This window comes from Acomys minous (genome assembly GCF_964271855.1).
Source record: "Acomys minous genome assembly, chromosome: 2".
In the NCBI taxonomy this organism is placed as follows: domain Eukaryota; kingdom Metazoa; phylum Chordata; class Mammalia; order Rodentia; family Muridae; genus Acomys; species Acomys minous.
Genome location: NC_140484.1, coordinates 7788315 through 7804640, shown reverse-complemented (window position 1 = coordinate 7804640; position 16326 = coordinate 7788315). Strand labels below are relative to the sequence as shown.

The 16326-nt window shown below is 43.9% G+C and overlaps 1 protein-coding gene across 3 annotated transcripts in view; it reads left to right on the top strand.

Annotated features, from left to right (window-relative positions):
- MXI1 (MAX interactor 1, dimerization protein) overlaps positions 1–15895 on the top strand; it is a 64702-nt gene extending 48807 nt beyond the window's left edge. For all 3 annotated transcript variants that reach the window (XM_084769616.1, XM_084769617.1, XM_084769618.1), the window contains exons 4-6: positions 10578–10692; positions 11364–11535; positions 14199–15895. In XM_084769616.1, coding sequence (XP_084625742.1) covers positions 10578–10692; positions 11364–11535; positions 14199–14362 — 451 coding nt within the window. In that variant the 3' untranslated portion in view covers positions 14363–15895. The remainder of the gene's footprint in view (positions 1–10577; positions 10693–11363; positions 11536–14198) is intronic.
- Positions 15896–16326: the final 431 nt, after the last annotated feature.

Genomic DNA, 16326 nt, shown 5'->3' with positions numbered 1-16326 from the left:
ATGTGGCAGACATACTCTCCAGATCCCATTGGCTTCATTAGTTGGAGCAATAGTTTTCATTTCTTGCTGTTCTGGTATCTGTAGACCGGAGGGAGAGCTGTATCATCTCCTGTGATGAGGAGCGAGGATTTCCAGCGCCAGGGAACACAGAACATAATAACTATCCCTCAGCTTGGCTTTTCCTTTTCCCTCTCTCTCTCCCTTTCTCTCTCCCTTTCTCTCTCTCTCTCTCTTTCTCTCTCTCTCTCTCTCTCTCTCTCTCTCTCTCTCTCTCTCTCTCTCTCTCTCTGTTTTGTTTTTTGAGACAGGGTTTCTCTGTGTAACAGCCCTGGCTATACTGGACTTACTTGGTAGACCAGGCCTTGAATTCAGAGATCCGCCTGCCTCTGCCTCCCAAGTGCTAGGATTAAAGGCGTGTGCCACCACGCCCAGCTCATCCTTTTCTCAAATCTGTGGAAATACCTGATTTATTTTTCTGTGTTGTTTTCCAGAGCTATTGATGTAATCAAAGTGTACAATTATTTGTGAGTTAAAAGTAAATAAACCAAGGAACAGTTTAATCATAAAGCAAGCTCTGTACAGAAAATCAACACCACAGAGCTGAGAGTGGAGTTCTCAGCGCTCTCTCTCTTCACGCTCCCTGCGCTTTTCCAGAAGAGCCAAGTCAGAATACTGTGTTGGGACAGTGCACTTTGGGTCACATATTTTGACTCAAGTCTTTTAGGGACTATTTAGGTCATTGAACACCTTTCTCTTTTCTTTCTTTCTTTCTTTCTTCCTTTCTTTTTCTTTTTGTTTTCTTTCTTTTTTTCCCCCCTTTAATACAGAAGTTTGTAAGGCACATTACTGTTCTACTTACTTTAGAAGAAATAAGCCAGTGTACCAAAATATCAGTTTTACATCATTACCAAGACAGTAGCATATCTTACATTCTGTGAATTTTATTTTCTCAGAGGTTCTAAGTCTCAGGTTAATGTTTGTGAAGCAAAACACATTGGGCAACATTTGTTCTGTGTTGTCCTTTTCCTGCCCCAAATTTCATCACCCCTCCTCTTCCCCCAAACAAAACCACAACATTTTGATTTGGGGGAAATTATGATAAAACGGAACTTTAAAAATACTCCCTCGCTAGCTTGACTGAACTGGCGGGTGTCCAGCAATGTCAAACCATTTGCCATCTGCTGCGGAGGAAGCGCGGTTCCCACTGTCAGTGACTCAGCTCTCCATGCCACGTTCCTCGTTCTCAACGCAGACCGAATGCTCACGTTTTCATGATGCATTAATTCCTGGGCTTGCTCTTGTTGATTTAATAAGACATGTGTTTCCTCCTACATTTATAGGCCCCTTCAAATGAGCTGTTACACTCACACATCTGAGAAGTGGGGCCATTCTTAAGGACGCAGTTTTCTATTGTTATTTCTAGCTTCTAAGCAGTTAAGTTATAAAGCAGTCTGCAAGGTGGGTCGTGCTGTGTAGGATCACCGCTTTACCGAGACCAGTAACAATGCCATTTCTCCGTCATGCTGAGCAGTGACTTGATACAGCATAACAGTAGTAGCACCCAGCTCTCGGTTGGAGTGGTGGTGTGAGAGTAGGCGTAAACTTGTACAGAAGAGACGCACTTCTTGTGTGCATTGTGTGTGTGGAAATAAGAATGCCTCGTAGCAGCTTATCACTGCATCTCACATCTGATTTGCCAGCACGTAGGAAGTTTGTTTTGGTTTCAAAATGTCCTTTACCCCATGGTGGCTGGCAGGGTACAATACTATTGACATCACTGAGTCTCGGATAGAAGACTAACAAGTAGCTACTGTTGTGAGTGCGGGTTGCTTTCCCAGCCCCTGTGAGAGAATGCTTTTTCCTTCGGACAGTAATACTTCTCAGCCCCTTGGTACCATTAAATCAGCCGATGGGGGCTGCCAGAAAAGGGATGAACACCAACAAAGGGCTGAAGAATAGAAAACTGTTAATAAGGCAGAAATCTTTAATCTGTTTCCAAACTGATGTAAAAGATAATTAAAAAAAAAATTCCCTCCCACCCACCCACAGCTAAGTTTTGACAGTAGTCCAGGTCCAGAGCCTGATCTCTCTCCAGAGAGGACTCTCCTTTCACTCCACCCAGATCCCTGGAGAGTCGCCAAAAGAAAATAAGCTATTTTGTATTTAGAACAAATTGCCACTGTTTTCTCCAGTGATGTAGCCCTATTTCCCAGACCTTGAAACCTGGAATACAGAAAGTTCTTGTGTGACTGAAGAAATATGCTGAATGAATGATGAAGCTACTTTTTGTTTTTGTTTAAAGCAAAAAAACAAGAAAAGCACCAACAACCCCAAATCCTTACAGACAGATAAGCGAGGGGGAGCCTGCATGGAAACTAGATTTAGCACAAGATGCTCACGGGTGAGTGAGCAGTTTCTGTTAAGTCGCTGGACGACTCCCGGTTCGAGGTCTAGTGGAGGGCATCCGCTTCTAGAACAAGATCTTGATGATTCTCTTTTTTTTAAGTGAGGCAGGCTGTCTAAAGTGAAGCCCTGACCCAGGCATGGTGCCTCAACTATGTAAGCCGAGCTCCTTCCGGTGTCGATGAAGACAGTAAGTATCAGGCCTAGATGAGATTACCAGTTCTTAAAAATAAAAATAAAATAAAATATTAAAACGGTTAATTTTTCTTTAGAGATGAGTACGGAGCATTAAAAGAAAATTGTTTACACATTCTCCCTGCCAGCCAAAGGTATGGTTGTCTGGGCCTGACAACATGCACGTACTCCCTGCACTCGGGAGGCAGACGCAAGTGGATCTTTGAGTTCGAGGACAGCCTGGTCTGCACAGGGAGTTCCAAGATAGCCAGGGCTATGTCGAGAGACTCTGTCTCAAAACAAAACAGACAAGAAAAGGTTAAAGCCATCGGGGATTTTATTACTATTTTCTTCCTTTTTATCACTATGAGTTTCCATTCTTCCACTGTAGAGTACCAAGACTTTGCCAAGGAACAAAATGACAAAGAAGTTCTGGGCCATTTGTTTTCTGTTTTCTCCTTCATGGTTGCCTTCCTGTCAAATACTTGTAACTGTTACTACTGCTTGAGCTTAAACCTTATTCCTGTGTTTGTGTTTATCTTATGTGTGACTGTTTTGCTCGCATGCATGCATGTTTACCACACGCATGCCTGGTGCCCATAGAGCATGTGCTCTTATCAGTTACCCAGCTCTTGGACTTAAAGTTTGAAAGTTAAAAACTAATTTCTCTTTTCTAGAAGATACAAAGTCAGAAGCTTGGAACTGACCCTCAAAATGGACTTTAACACACTTTAGTTTCTTTGGCAGTGCTGTGCTGTAAACACTTTGATAAAGTCACTCTGTTCATTGGTGCAGTTTGGGAGGGGGGGGCAGTGCACATGATTGGGTGCCCGCAGTACTCAGAAGGGAACACTGAGTCCCTTGGAGTTAAGAGTATCCGTTCATTCCCTCAAGTGCTGGGCCCCGAGCCCCTGGTCCTCTAACAGAAAAGTCAGCCCTCTTAACTGCCCAACATCTCTCCAGCCCAACATGAGTACCATTCTTTTGTTTTGTTTTTGAGACAAAGTTTCTCTGCATAACAGCCCTGGCTGTCCTAGAACTCACTCTGTAGACCAGGCTGGCCTTGAACTCACAAAGAGCAGCCAGTGCTCTTAACCTCTGAGCCATCTCTCCAGCCCCGAATGACATTCTTAAACCTTCCACTTTGTTTATATACTCTTTATTAAAGAAACATCAACTCTAGGAGCTAGGTTGAAGCCTGTCGGTTTCTTGTTTGTTTGGTACATCACGCTGTAACATACTGGCGATTGTAATTGCATCAGAGTCAGAATAACCCAGCATCTAGGGTTCCGGCCCTCAGGAGCAGGTCTCACAAGTGTTGTCCCGATACTGTTTAGAGACTCTAGAACTCATTATTAGATCAACTTTGATGAGCCAGAGAGTTCCAGATGCATGTACTGGAAATTATATTTCTTCTCCCTTTTATGTGGTCATTCTGTTTAATGTTGGAAATTTTGAAATAATAAAAAGTATTAACTTAATCTCAACTAGAATATAATAAGATGGCTTAGTGGCTAAGCACGTGCTGCTCTTGCAGAGGATTGGGGCTTAGTTTCCAGCATTCACGTGGTCTGTATCACCACGGTCTACATCTCTGACTCCAGAGCCAGGAAATCCAGTGCCATCTTCAGCTTCAGTGGGCATTGCATACATATGGTGGTGCACTTACATACATGTAGGCAGCATACACACACAATACATCTTTTTAAGAAATCCAATGTAGAGCTGGAGAGATGGCTTAGAGGTTAAGAGCACTGTCTGTTCTTCCAAAGGCCTAAGTTCAATTCCCAGTGACCACATGATAGCTTACAACCATCTATAATCAGATTTGGTGCCCTCTTCTGGCGTGCAGGAGTACATGCAGACAGAACACTGTATACATAATAAATTTTCAAAAATAACAATGTAATTAATATAACTAGTATTAATTATCTGAAGGCATATGTAAAGGAAGGTCTCAGGAAGGGAAATGAATTTGGGTTGAAAATTAATAGCAAGTGGCTAGTGTGGTGGCATACCCCTAAAATCTCAACATTCAGAAGGCTAGGTGTTGATTGAGGGAGGCCAACCTGGTTTATATAGCAAGATTTAAAAAGCAAAATCTAACTCAATGCTAAATGCTCACCATTTGAACAGTAACGGGCAAGGGTAGACGCACGTGTGGATGTGGGTGACATGTGTGAGCGTGTGAATAGTGGGAAACATGGCTGCAGAGGTGGGGCGTAGAGAGCTAAGTCACATTTTCAAAGAGGCAAAGATCGCTCCTGGAAACTTTAAGAAATCTTTATAGCATGTAGCTCAGAGGCACGGTAGGGTGAGCTTACTGTTTACTGGTGGCCACTGGTTCTGACTAGCTGGGGCTTCGTGGTCTTTCTGCCTCTGGACTGTAAAGACTGACATTCCAGCCAAACGTGCTTTCTTTACACACGTCCGCACCACGCCCGCTCCTCCCACCTCCCACCCGACCCCCCCTTGCCTTGTCTCTTTCTCACGTGCTCTTACCCCTGTCCATTCTTCTCTACCCTCCAAACCTTGGGGATCCATCCTCACAGCCATGAGTCAGGAATGACGTTCTTAAGTCTAGAACTCTACTTCAGCAGCTTGAACATAGGCCTCTGGAGGTCTTGAGATATTTAAAATAATGTGATATTTAATGGCTTATTTTATTCTTAATTAATTAAAATTTATAATTTTTTTTTTGTGTGGCCTGTATGTGTGGGTATGCACATATGAATGCACATACCCTTGGAGGACAGAAGATGGCACTAGATCCCCTGGAGCTAATATGCTGGTGAGCAGCATCACAGAGGTGCTGGCAGTGGAACTCCAGTCCTCTGCAAGAGCAGTTCCCACTCTTAACCCCTGAGCCATTTCTCTAGCCCCACTTCTTTTATTGTATAAGTGCATTTTGTATTATGTGTGCTTATTTACATATAAAACAATGTTCGTTTGTTTTTTTTTAAAGAAAAGTACGACTTCTGGAAGATACCATATTTTAACCTTCAGGGTGTACACAGCTTACCCTCTGAGCTACTCAGATTTATTGGGAGCAAGTGGTTTTTAAGACTTTCCAGTGGGAAGAGTGGCGCCCTTAGCGGGATAGGGCAGGAGGACAGAAGGGCCGTAAACTCTGTGCGTGTGCGCGTGTGTTTGCAACCTCATTGCCGGGCTTTTTATTTTCCCTACGGCTGTTTTATAATGCCAAACGAGAACAACATGAAGTAAAAGCAGTTTCTTTTCAAAAAGCACAAAGAAGGGCCCAGCTCTCCTGTTTCTGTTTCTGTTGTCATTGAACCCCCGCGGCTGCCACAGTCAAGCCCCGCTGTAGGAAAACGCCATTTGCCAGCGCGCCTCGCTCAGTAGGTGACGCACAGTTACCAGGTACTGCTCTATAGGAGCGGCCTGTCCAGCTTACTTGTTTGATTAGCAGAATAAGATGAGCAGAATATGATCATATATGTTTTCAAAAATAAAATTCATGAGCAGGAAGCAGTGTGCTTCTCTTTAGAGAGTCTCTGCATTAAATTGTAGAGAAGCTTCAGCATATAGAATGTGTAGGGTAGCAGCTACGCGCTGTCGCCTGCAGGAGTGTGTAGGGAGTGAGAGCTGGCCCCCCAGCCGGGGTAGCTTGAAGAGTGCGGCTCACCGGAGGACCCGCGGCTCACCGGAGGACCCGCGGCTCACGGGAGGACCCGCGGCTCACCGGAGGACCCGCGGCTCACGGGAGGACCCGCGGCTCACGGGAGGACCCGCGGCTCACGGGAGGACTCGCGACCCTTTGCGTAACGTAACATTCGGCAGAGAGGAAAATGCAAGCCCTGTCTCCGTTTCTTCACTTGTTTCCATTCTGATTTAGTCACTTGGCAAAGTCTTCGTATCCCGCAGCGGAAGAGTGAAGGGCCGAGGGCATCAGCCAGCGCCGGCTGCAGGGCCGGGCAGGGCTGGCGCTCTCATCACTGGGCAGGGTTAGAGTTTCCAGAGAGGATCCGAAAACACCAGGATTGAAAAGCACCAGCATGTGATGTTTTTGTTTGCTTGGGTTTTCTTTTCCTGAAAGGGAATTCTTTCTCTCCATAGATATATGTGCTTTTGGTTGAGGTACTACCCTTCAAAGTATCCTAATTTGTAGTAAGTCTTTTTCTTCCCTGTTTTGTGACACACTGTTCATCAGTGAAGTTTACAAGGCTTGAAATAAGAAAAAAAAATTTGGTTCCTTCAGGGAAAAATGACCCCACCCGACCAAAATAAAGGCAGGCAGATGCCAATGGCTAGACCATTTTGAAGATGTGGACAACTTCGATAGGACCTTTTTCATAGAGTTGTTGGCTAGGAATTACTTGGAAAATCTCATTTTAAAACAGACTTCAAGCTAGGCATGGTGGTACACACCTTTAATCCCAGCACTCGGGAGAGAGAGGCAGGTGGATCACTGTGAGTTCCAAACCAGCCTGGTCTACAAAGTGAGTCCAGGACAGCCAGGGCTACACAGAGAAACCCTGTCTTTAAAAACAAACACCAAAACACAAACCAGACTTCAAATGTCTCTCTTTGTTCTTCGGCCCTCTGTCCGGGCACGCAGGCAGGGTTTTCATCTTGCTGCGGATCATCGGCTTCTAACCTTGCTGTGCTGTCATTCACGCTCACTTCCAACACATTTTAACATAGTTTGGAGCTAACTGTGTGTTATAGAGTATCCATGTGTCAAGTAAAAGTCAGGTGAATGCTGACCAGGAAGTTAACATTTCTAAGAAACCATTTTCCATCAAGTGTGTCTCCATCAGTTTTGTAATGTGACGTGCAGGACTATACGTACCTTTTGCAAAACCTTATTCTGGATATCACTTCTTCTTGGAGATTTTGAAAAACATCATTATGTATTTGATTTTTTTTTTTCTCAGTGAGTGTGGATTTTCACATCAAACCAGGCCTTCTGTGTTGTGTCTCTCGTGGCCCATGATCCGGCCACCCCTCAGTCACGTGTGAACGGAGGCGGGGAAAGAGCAGATGGCATCAAAAGATAGGTCAGTGTAGGCTGTCGGTGGCTCAGCTTGCAGTCCATTTTCCAATGGAGACCCGGGGCATAGGGTATAGAGGGGCAGCGTGGTAAGGAGCGGCCGCTCGGCTCTTGTCAGAATTCGCTGTAAAGAGAGGAGGTGATTTACCGTACATTTATGGTCAGAGCGTACCCACTGTCCTAGAAGGAAGTGGCGTGTGAACATACGTGGGATTCTGGAAAGCACGGCTCTCGCTTGGTCAGCTCCAGCCCTCAACTGCCGCTAACCCTTCATTACTTTGCAAATGTCTTGTTTCACTTTGAAGTACAAAAGCTAGAGGAAGTGACATTGGCCTCCACAGGCCCGCCTCCTCCTTAGGATGAGTGTGAGGTGGTCGTCCTCCTTCAGACGGACGCTTCCTTTGGGCGACTGTATTCACCAGGTGGCCTGTCTCGGCCCTCTGGGTGTGCTCTCTTGCTTTGTACACTTTATCTTCGAATATATTTATAATTACTTGACTGAAGACATGTCCGTTCATTGTGGCTAAGAGAAAACCTTATACAGAACAGAGCCTTGCCTTCCCTATCCATTCTGGGCACTACATTTTTGACTTGGTTAATTAATAAATTTAAGTAGTTTATTAAGGTCCGGTAACTGGACATAGTTGGTACTTCCTGATGGAATGCCACCTCAGCTGTTTCCTCTTGTATGAAAGAAGCGAAGGCATTTTTAATCTTTAACCGGGTTTTGTTTTGTATGGTGTTTTGTTTTTAGCTGTGTTCAGCCCCAGGGATTGAGAGCCTGTGCCCGGGGCGTGCTTGGTGGTGATTTTACCATGGACCCCCCTCTCTGCCTGTAATCTCAGCGGGTATATTTAGGTCTTTTTTTCCACTTTTAATAACCTGGGAAATCCTTAACGTTTCAAAATCAAGTTTCAACTACTTTTAAAGGTCTACCACCTCCTCCAGCCAAATGTCCCTGTACTTGAATTGTTTGCTCGATATTTGCGTGACTCCCTCAGCGTGCAGCAAGTGGAACACTCTGGAGTCGGGACTATAAGCCCTTCAAAGTTTTGGTTTTTTTTTAAAGTATTTATTATTATTTGCTTTCCTCAACCAAAGAAATGTCTGAAGTAGTTTGAGTACACAAAGGAAAGATGGCAGATACATGTGAATAGACTTCACAAGTGTGTGTGTGTGGGGGGGTGACATATTGTTATTGGTTCTTTTTTTATTTTGTCCATGTTGCATTGTGATGTGGTGGGAGGACACGGGACTTGCCAGCTAAGCACCGTACTGCTGAGTCACACCCTCAGTGCTGTTGCTCTCAGTATAGGTTTTAGCGTGACAGAACATGAGTGTGACCTGCCTTTTTCACTCAGTATAAAACTAGTTTTAAAACCTAAAATGTTAAAAGATAAATTGCTGCGTGCACCAGACTTCTGTAGCCGAGTAATGTGAACGGGGTCAGCAATGCTGTTTCTCTGTCTTTTTCTAGTTGCTTTGTTTACTTTTGTAGAAGGCAGACCTCCCTGATCCTTAGGAGAACAAACCTCCAGCCTCGGTCTGACCTCCAGCCATGTCGTAGGAAGGCAGCTGCTAGGCGACACCACAGCGATCTAGTGAGGACCTGAAGGCACTTTACCTTGTGTGTGGTTTCAGCCTTGATTCTGGCATGCTTAGCAACGAGACGAACCTAGGCAATTTAGGTAGTTAGCACAGTAGGTCAACTTTAAAATTGTTAAATATAAATATAAATCTTCCTTTGTCTACATTAGGTATATCCTGTTGCAACCTAGAGTCAAGTATTAGACTTGAGATGATGGGTTCAGGAAAAATATTTGAAGTTCTCAGATGCTTGGTTAATCGTGGCTGGGGTGTGGATGCTGAAACCCTGGGCACCAGCCAGACCTCTGACCTCACTATCCTTCATCATCCTGCTTGTCAGTGACATAATTGGCCGCTTGTCACCTTTTCCTACCCCTCTTTCAAATCGCTACGTTTGAAAGTTTCATTGACATCACTTCTTGTATATTAAGACCTGGTGAACTAATGAAGTTACTTTAGTCCCTTTTGAGAGGAGGCTGGGGGCTTGTTTTACTCCTAATGCAGTTGAGAATGTTGTAAACAGCTGAGTTACAGCCCCAAAGGTTCCCACACGCTGCACGCGATGGGCTGTTGGGCTTTGAGAAGCACAGAGAGCAGCAGGGTTCTGCTGTGTGCATTGTTGTCATAGCTGGGGAAGGTGAGTCCATGAGGCTCTGTGGTAGCATTTCCAGGAACATTTCCCTCTGATTTTCCCAGAGAATCAGGACTATTAAGCAAACAATTCTGTCACCTGTTTCCCTTGTGCAGACAATCTGGGGTAAGTCATGGGAATGGAAGAGAAGTAAACTGATGAGCAGTAGTGCACTTACAATAAAGTGGAGGGCTTGAGTGTCGGATCCGCCCACCTCATCCTACTTAGTCACACAGTTTTGTTGTTTATGTTGTGCTGGAGTATATGAAATTTCCAGTTTTTTTAGAAGTACCGAAATGTTTGAGGATCAGGAAGTGGCCATGTGGTTCAACCTGTTACATAAACAACAGCCAGCCAGCCCCATAAGCCAGCTACAGTTACTGAGCAGTGAGGGCGTGTGTGAATCTGTAATTAAAAGGTGGAGGAAAATGGAAACCTTGGTGCATTTTAAATCTCCTTGAGGAACTGTACTGGAACCCTGCTCCGGCCTGTGTTTTTAGGCATTCAGAAATCCCTTTTCACCTTAACAGCACCGTGGGGAGCTTATGGATCGGGGGCTAGAGGATATAGTGTCTGACAGATTTCTGGGGGGGATAGACTATAAAGTAACTTGTCTGCGGAGCGCAGCAGTGATGGGCATGGGGTGCAGACGCCCCGACAGGTAAAGAGTGAAACACAGTTGTTGGCTAGCAGCTGACAGTTGCCGTCTTTAGACTGTGTGTGTCTAGTGATGTCCAGGCTGTGCTTACTGGCTGATGTGTTTCTCAGACGAGCTCACCTGCGCCTGTGTTTAGAACGATTGAAAGTTCTGATCCCGCTGGGCCCAGACTGCACCAGACATACGACACTCGGTCTGCTCAACAAAGCCAAAGCACACATCAAGGTGAGAATCTTCGCTTCCACATCTACACCAGTCCCTGGGCCCTGTTTTAATTATTAGCACCGGTTCCAGGTTACATTTGTATACAGCTCACTAGACCATCCTCTTTGCTAACTGACCTCAGAGAAACCTTTATGAAACCTTGCCAGCTGATCCTATGGAGCAGTATAACGTCAACAAATGAAAGGTTGTTTTTGTTTGTTTGTTTTTGTTTTGTTTGTTTTTTGTTGTTGTTTTGTTTTATTTTGTTTTTTGGACAGTGTGGCCATTTAGACCTGGGAATGCTAGGGAAAGAACCTTTCTGATACCCAGAAGGAAGGCAGTTGTGCCCTCTTGTGGAGATAACGTTATTTGGCTGCATCTCTCAGTATTTTTCCATCAGATACCACACTGCAGGAGGCGTCTCTTTGTGGAGATTACCTCATGGGCTTTTATAGTTCCATCTTGTTCAAGTAATGTAGCATGCATACACAAAAAAGACAGCTATTTTTGTGTTTAAAAAATAAGTGCTTATCTGTTTTTATATATAAGGGCACGTAGAGTGTGTGTGTGTGTGTGTGTGTGTGTGTGTGTGTGTGTGTTTATCCGTTCATATTTTCTCTGCTAAGGAAAAACACATCAGTTTTGTTGTTTTAGACTGAACTATAAATGTAAACAAAGTTTCATTCTTTTAGAAACTTGAAGAAGCTGAAAGGAAGAGCCAGCACCAGCTTGAGAACCTGGAACGAGAACAGAGATTCTTAAAGCGGCGACTGGAGCAGCTGCAGGGTCCTCAGGAGATGGAGCGGATACGAATGGACAGCATTGGCTCAACCATCTCTTCAGATCGCTCTGACTCAGAGCGAGGTAGGCGGTGCCTCTCCCCCAAGGACGTACTGAGGCTCTGGAAACAGGGGAAGACTGGCAGACACTGCATCTGCTCTCTCGTTAGTCAGCACGAGGTTGTGTTGTTTGGGGGCTAGAGACCAAAGCCGGCTTGTAGCATGTGCAGGGTCGGTCCGACTGGACCACCGTAAACAATACTCCAGACTCCCCACTGTGGGATTTATGCACCCAAACAGTGTCTGGCAGTACCTCTGAACTACAAATTGTCATACATGTATACAGAAATAGTTTTAGGATTTTAGGAAAATTTTGTTTAAAAATGCAGGGTTCTGGTGGGGTGGTGGTGGCATACTCAGAGAGGAGTTCGAGGCCAGCCTGGTCTACAAAATGAGTACCAGAACAGCCAGGGATAGGCAGAGAAACCCCGTCTTGAAAAGCCAAACGAAAAGGAAAGGGTGAGGGCTGGAGAAATGGCTCAGCAGTTAAAAGCACTGGCTATTCCTCTAGAGGTGCTGAGTTCAATTCCCAGCAACAACATGGTGGCTCACAGCCATCTCTAACATGAGAGCACTGTACATATTATATAAATCTTTAAAGAAAGAGAGTACCCTTCATTCCGTTTCTCCTTATACTACAGTTACTAAAACCAAGATGTTAGCATGATACAACGCTGCTTACTGTACAACCTAGGCTTTATCCAGATTTTATTGGTTGCCTTTCAGTTCACTATCAGAAACAGACAGTAATGTCTTATCATTTGTGACACTCATTTTTATCTGTATATTTTAAAGTACCATACCATTTCTCTTTCTGTGTGTTCTAGAACATTTGCCTTTCACAAAATTAAGAACAAAAATCAAGCTCAAAAGGTTTGGATGTTACTGATCTGTTCATCCTTGCCTTCTGCCCCTTTGCCCTCTACCACAGATTCTCAGAATTAAATAACAGTGATCCTTAACCTGACATTTGGGAAAGCAGAGCTCACGAAATCTTGAGAATTTTCAAATATTAGACAAGTAACTTTCTTTTTGAAGACTTGATTTTTTTTCCCTCTTTTTAGTGGAAACTTCCATACATACTCAGAGGTACAGAAATGAAAATAATGAAACTTCTGTGTGTGCAGTCATCATGATAACAGCTGTCAACAGTCTGCCACTCCTGTTTTATGAATAAATATAAAGTACTGGGCTTTGAGGAAGAAGAATATTGAAAACTGAGTTGTGGTTTTTCAAGACCGAGTTTCTCTGTATAGCTTTGGCTGTCCTGGACTTGTTTTGTAGATCAGGCTGGCCTCGAACTTACAACTCACAGCCATCTGCCTGTCTCTGCTGGGATTAAAGGCGTACGCCACTATGCCTGGCTCCAAGACCTGAGTTCTTAATTCTACTTTATGAGAAAAAACAATATTTGACTGCCTTTTGTTTTTAAAATGTGTATTGCTGTCTATTTTTGGTGAGTGTGGCTAGGACTGTGCACTTGTTTCAGGCTGTGTTTAAGGACTGTGCACTTGGTAATCTCAAGGCATTGGTTCAGCTCCAAGCATCACATACACATCCACCCTACACAAGCATAACACACACACACAGATCTCATGGATGGGGACACACACACACACTACTCACATAGCTGACACACAGACACCAAACACACAGACAGAGACACACACATAGATACCATACACACAGACACCACTCATACAGCTGAAACACACAGAGGTACCACACAGAGACAGTGACACACACAGACACACACACACATAGATCACACACACACACACAGACACCACAGAGACAGTGACACACAGATACCACAGAGACAGTGACACACACAGACACACACACACACAGAGATCACACACACAGAGATACCACACAGAGACAGTGACATACACAGACACACACACAGAGATCACACACACAGAGATACCACACAGAGACAGTGACACACACAGATCACACACACAGAGATACCACACAGAGACAGTGACACACACAGACACACACACATAGATCACACACACACAGACACCACTCATACAGCTGACATACAAGCAGACACCATACACATACACAGATACCACACATAGAGACAGACAGACAGACAGACAGATAGACACACACACACACACACACACACACAAGGTTAATGGCTTGAAGCTGTATTTGGTGAAAGAAAAATCAAATACAAATCTCTAAACCTACTTCATGGTTGACTTAGTTACTAAATATTCAGAATTTGTTGATAAATCTTAGAAATCTACAGATATGTCTTTAGAGTAATACCACCAAAAAAATGGATGCATAATCATAAGTTTTCTATCTTTAATTTCCCCAACCTACCCCCCCTTTAAAGCAACCCTAATAAACAACACTGTAAATTAGTTTTTGGTTTAATGTAAAACAGATGTTGTTAAACCACTTGGGTTTGGGATCTTTTAATATTAAGTACTAATTCCCAAATAGGCCAAGTGCTTTTAGTGGGAGGTCTAGACGGACTGGCGTCAAAGGGTTTTAGTAAACTTGCTGCCTAAATTAAGACCACTGCTGTGTACCAGAATTCCTCTTTGTGGAAGAGTCCCTGGTTCCCAGAGATCACTGATAAACCCATTGAATAACCGTTTGAACTCTGGTAAGTGCACATATGGATTATTGATGTTGCTTTTTTCTTTCTCTCTCCTTTGGCAGAGGAGATTGAAGTGGATGTTGAAAGCACAGAGTTCTCCCATGGAGAAGTGGACAGCATCAGCACCACCAGCATCAGTGACATTGATGACCACAGCAGCCTGCAGAGTATTGGGAGTGACGAGGGTTACTCCAGTGCCAGTGTCAAACTTTCCTTCACTTCCTAGAACCCAGCATGACATAACAGTGCAGGGCAAAATATTCACTGGGCCAATTCAGTACCGTCTCTTAAATTGGGTTCATGATGTAGTCTCCTCTTTAAAACTAAAAACTATACTTGAACAAAAGGGTCAGAAGACCTGTATTTAAGCAAATACTTAACAAAAAGTGGGGTGGAGTCTCCCCACTAGAACAAATATTCATATATTGGAAAGATGCAGTTTCTAAGAGCAGCAGAAAGTGCGTGTCCTTCTCTTGAGTTGACTTGAGAGAGACAACAGAGACTCCATTCTCCTTTTCTAGTTGGCTCATGCTACGTTGAGTAGACACTTAAGGATGGGGTTATGAACCCTTCCTGAGCTTCTTGGCCCTAGAAACAAAATCAGACTTAGAGTAAGGAAAAGACAGGATAATCAGGCATTAACCTCGGATAGCTAGAGCTATTAAAACTCAGCCTCAGTTTATCATGGAGCCTGTGGATGATTATTCTTTTAAAAATGAATTTTTAAAAAGCTCATTTTGTGCTCTACAAAAGGAGGGACTCCCATGAAGCCTTTTGAAAGAGATCACCATGCAGCTCAGCTTTCTGTTGGATTCCATGCTCAGCCAGCTAACCTTACCTGCATTGTTAGCACTAGGGCACCCAGCCACCCGCTCGCCACCCTTCAGCCGGGAGGGGCAGCCCATGCATGACAGCCTGTATCACAGGAGGAAACGCTCCATGTGCCTCTGTCTGCGCGAATCTGAAGAGTTGTGCACGAGTATAGCAGGCCAAGGTCTGAGCCACGGCAGCATTTTTATTTGAGATTTTGATAACTGTTTATATGTGTTAAAAACCAAAATGACATCTTTTTAAAGCTTGTCCATAAGTAAACATAGATGTCTTTTATAGTGGAAAAAAACACGTGGGGAAAATTGTCTATTTTGATGCAGCATTTGATAATGATAAAACACCTCACACCTCACTCTTTATAGTGCACAAGATGAATGAGGTCTGGGCTGGGTAGACAAAGGTCAATGCTGTTTTTGTTTTCTTTTAGGATCATTCCCTTTTACCAGCTTTAACCATCTGATCTCCATAGTAGGCATACTATCATAGTTAACATAGTTAAGTTCAGCACTTGTCTCATTTAATGTAAAGATTTGCATTTTCTACAGGCAGTTTCCTCCCTCACAAACCCACTGTGCAGGTGCTATTGTTGCTCTTATGAATATCTTCAGAAATGTTATCTTCTAAGTGAAATTTCTAGCCTGCACTTTGATGTCATGTGTCCCTTTTGTCTTTCAAACTCTGAGGTTTCTCTCTGGGCCTCTGCTTTGCCCTGGGAAGCCTTTCTGGAGACTTACCCCCAGCTGTTTGGACTTTGTATTCTTTAAATAATTTAACTACCCTTAATTACTTAAAAAAAAAAAGCTTTATGATTTTCGTAACTTATTGCTGATTTTAATGGGTTGTTAATTTCAGTCCTGTAGTTTATTTTATGTTTAGATAGGGCTGGGCAAGGAAAAAGAAAATAAAAACAACCATATTTAGCAGTGCAGTCGAGTTGTGTGTTAATGTCAGAGCTGTCTTTTCTGTGTATGAAATGTGCCATCGTGGTCATGCATACAGACTACCTGGTGTTCTTTCTTGCCTGTGCTGTTTGAGCAAAGTTCTTTGAAGTAGGTGTGTGTGTGTGTGTGTGTGTGTGTGTGTGTGTGTGTGTGTCTGTGTGTGTGTGTGTGTGTAGCACTGCCTGCCTCTAGGTTCTCAGCAACCTGCCGCACACTACAGGTGCTGGGGATATCATGGGAAACCCTCTGGCTTCCCTTACAGTCACTTCCAGCCAGGTAGGGTGTGCTGTGTTCTTGCCACCTTCGAACCTTTTGTTTTGTTTTTCAAGACAGGCTCTCTTTGTGTAGCCTTGGCTGTCCTGGACTTGCTTTGTAGACCAGGTTGGCCTTGAACTCACAGCAATCTGCCTGCCTCTGT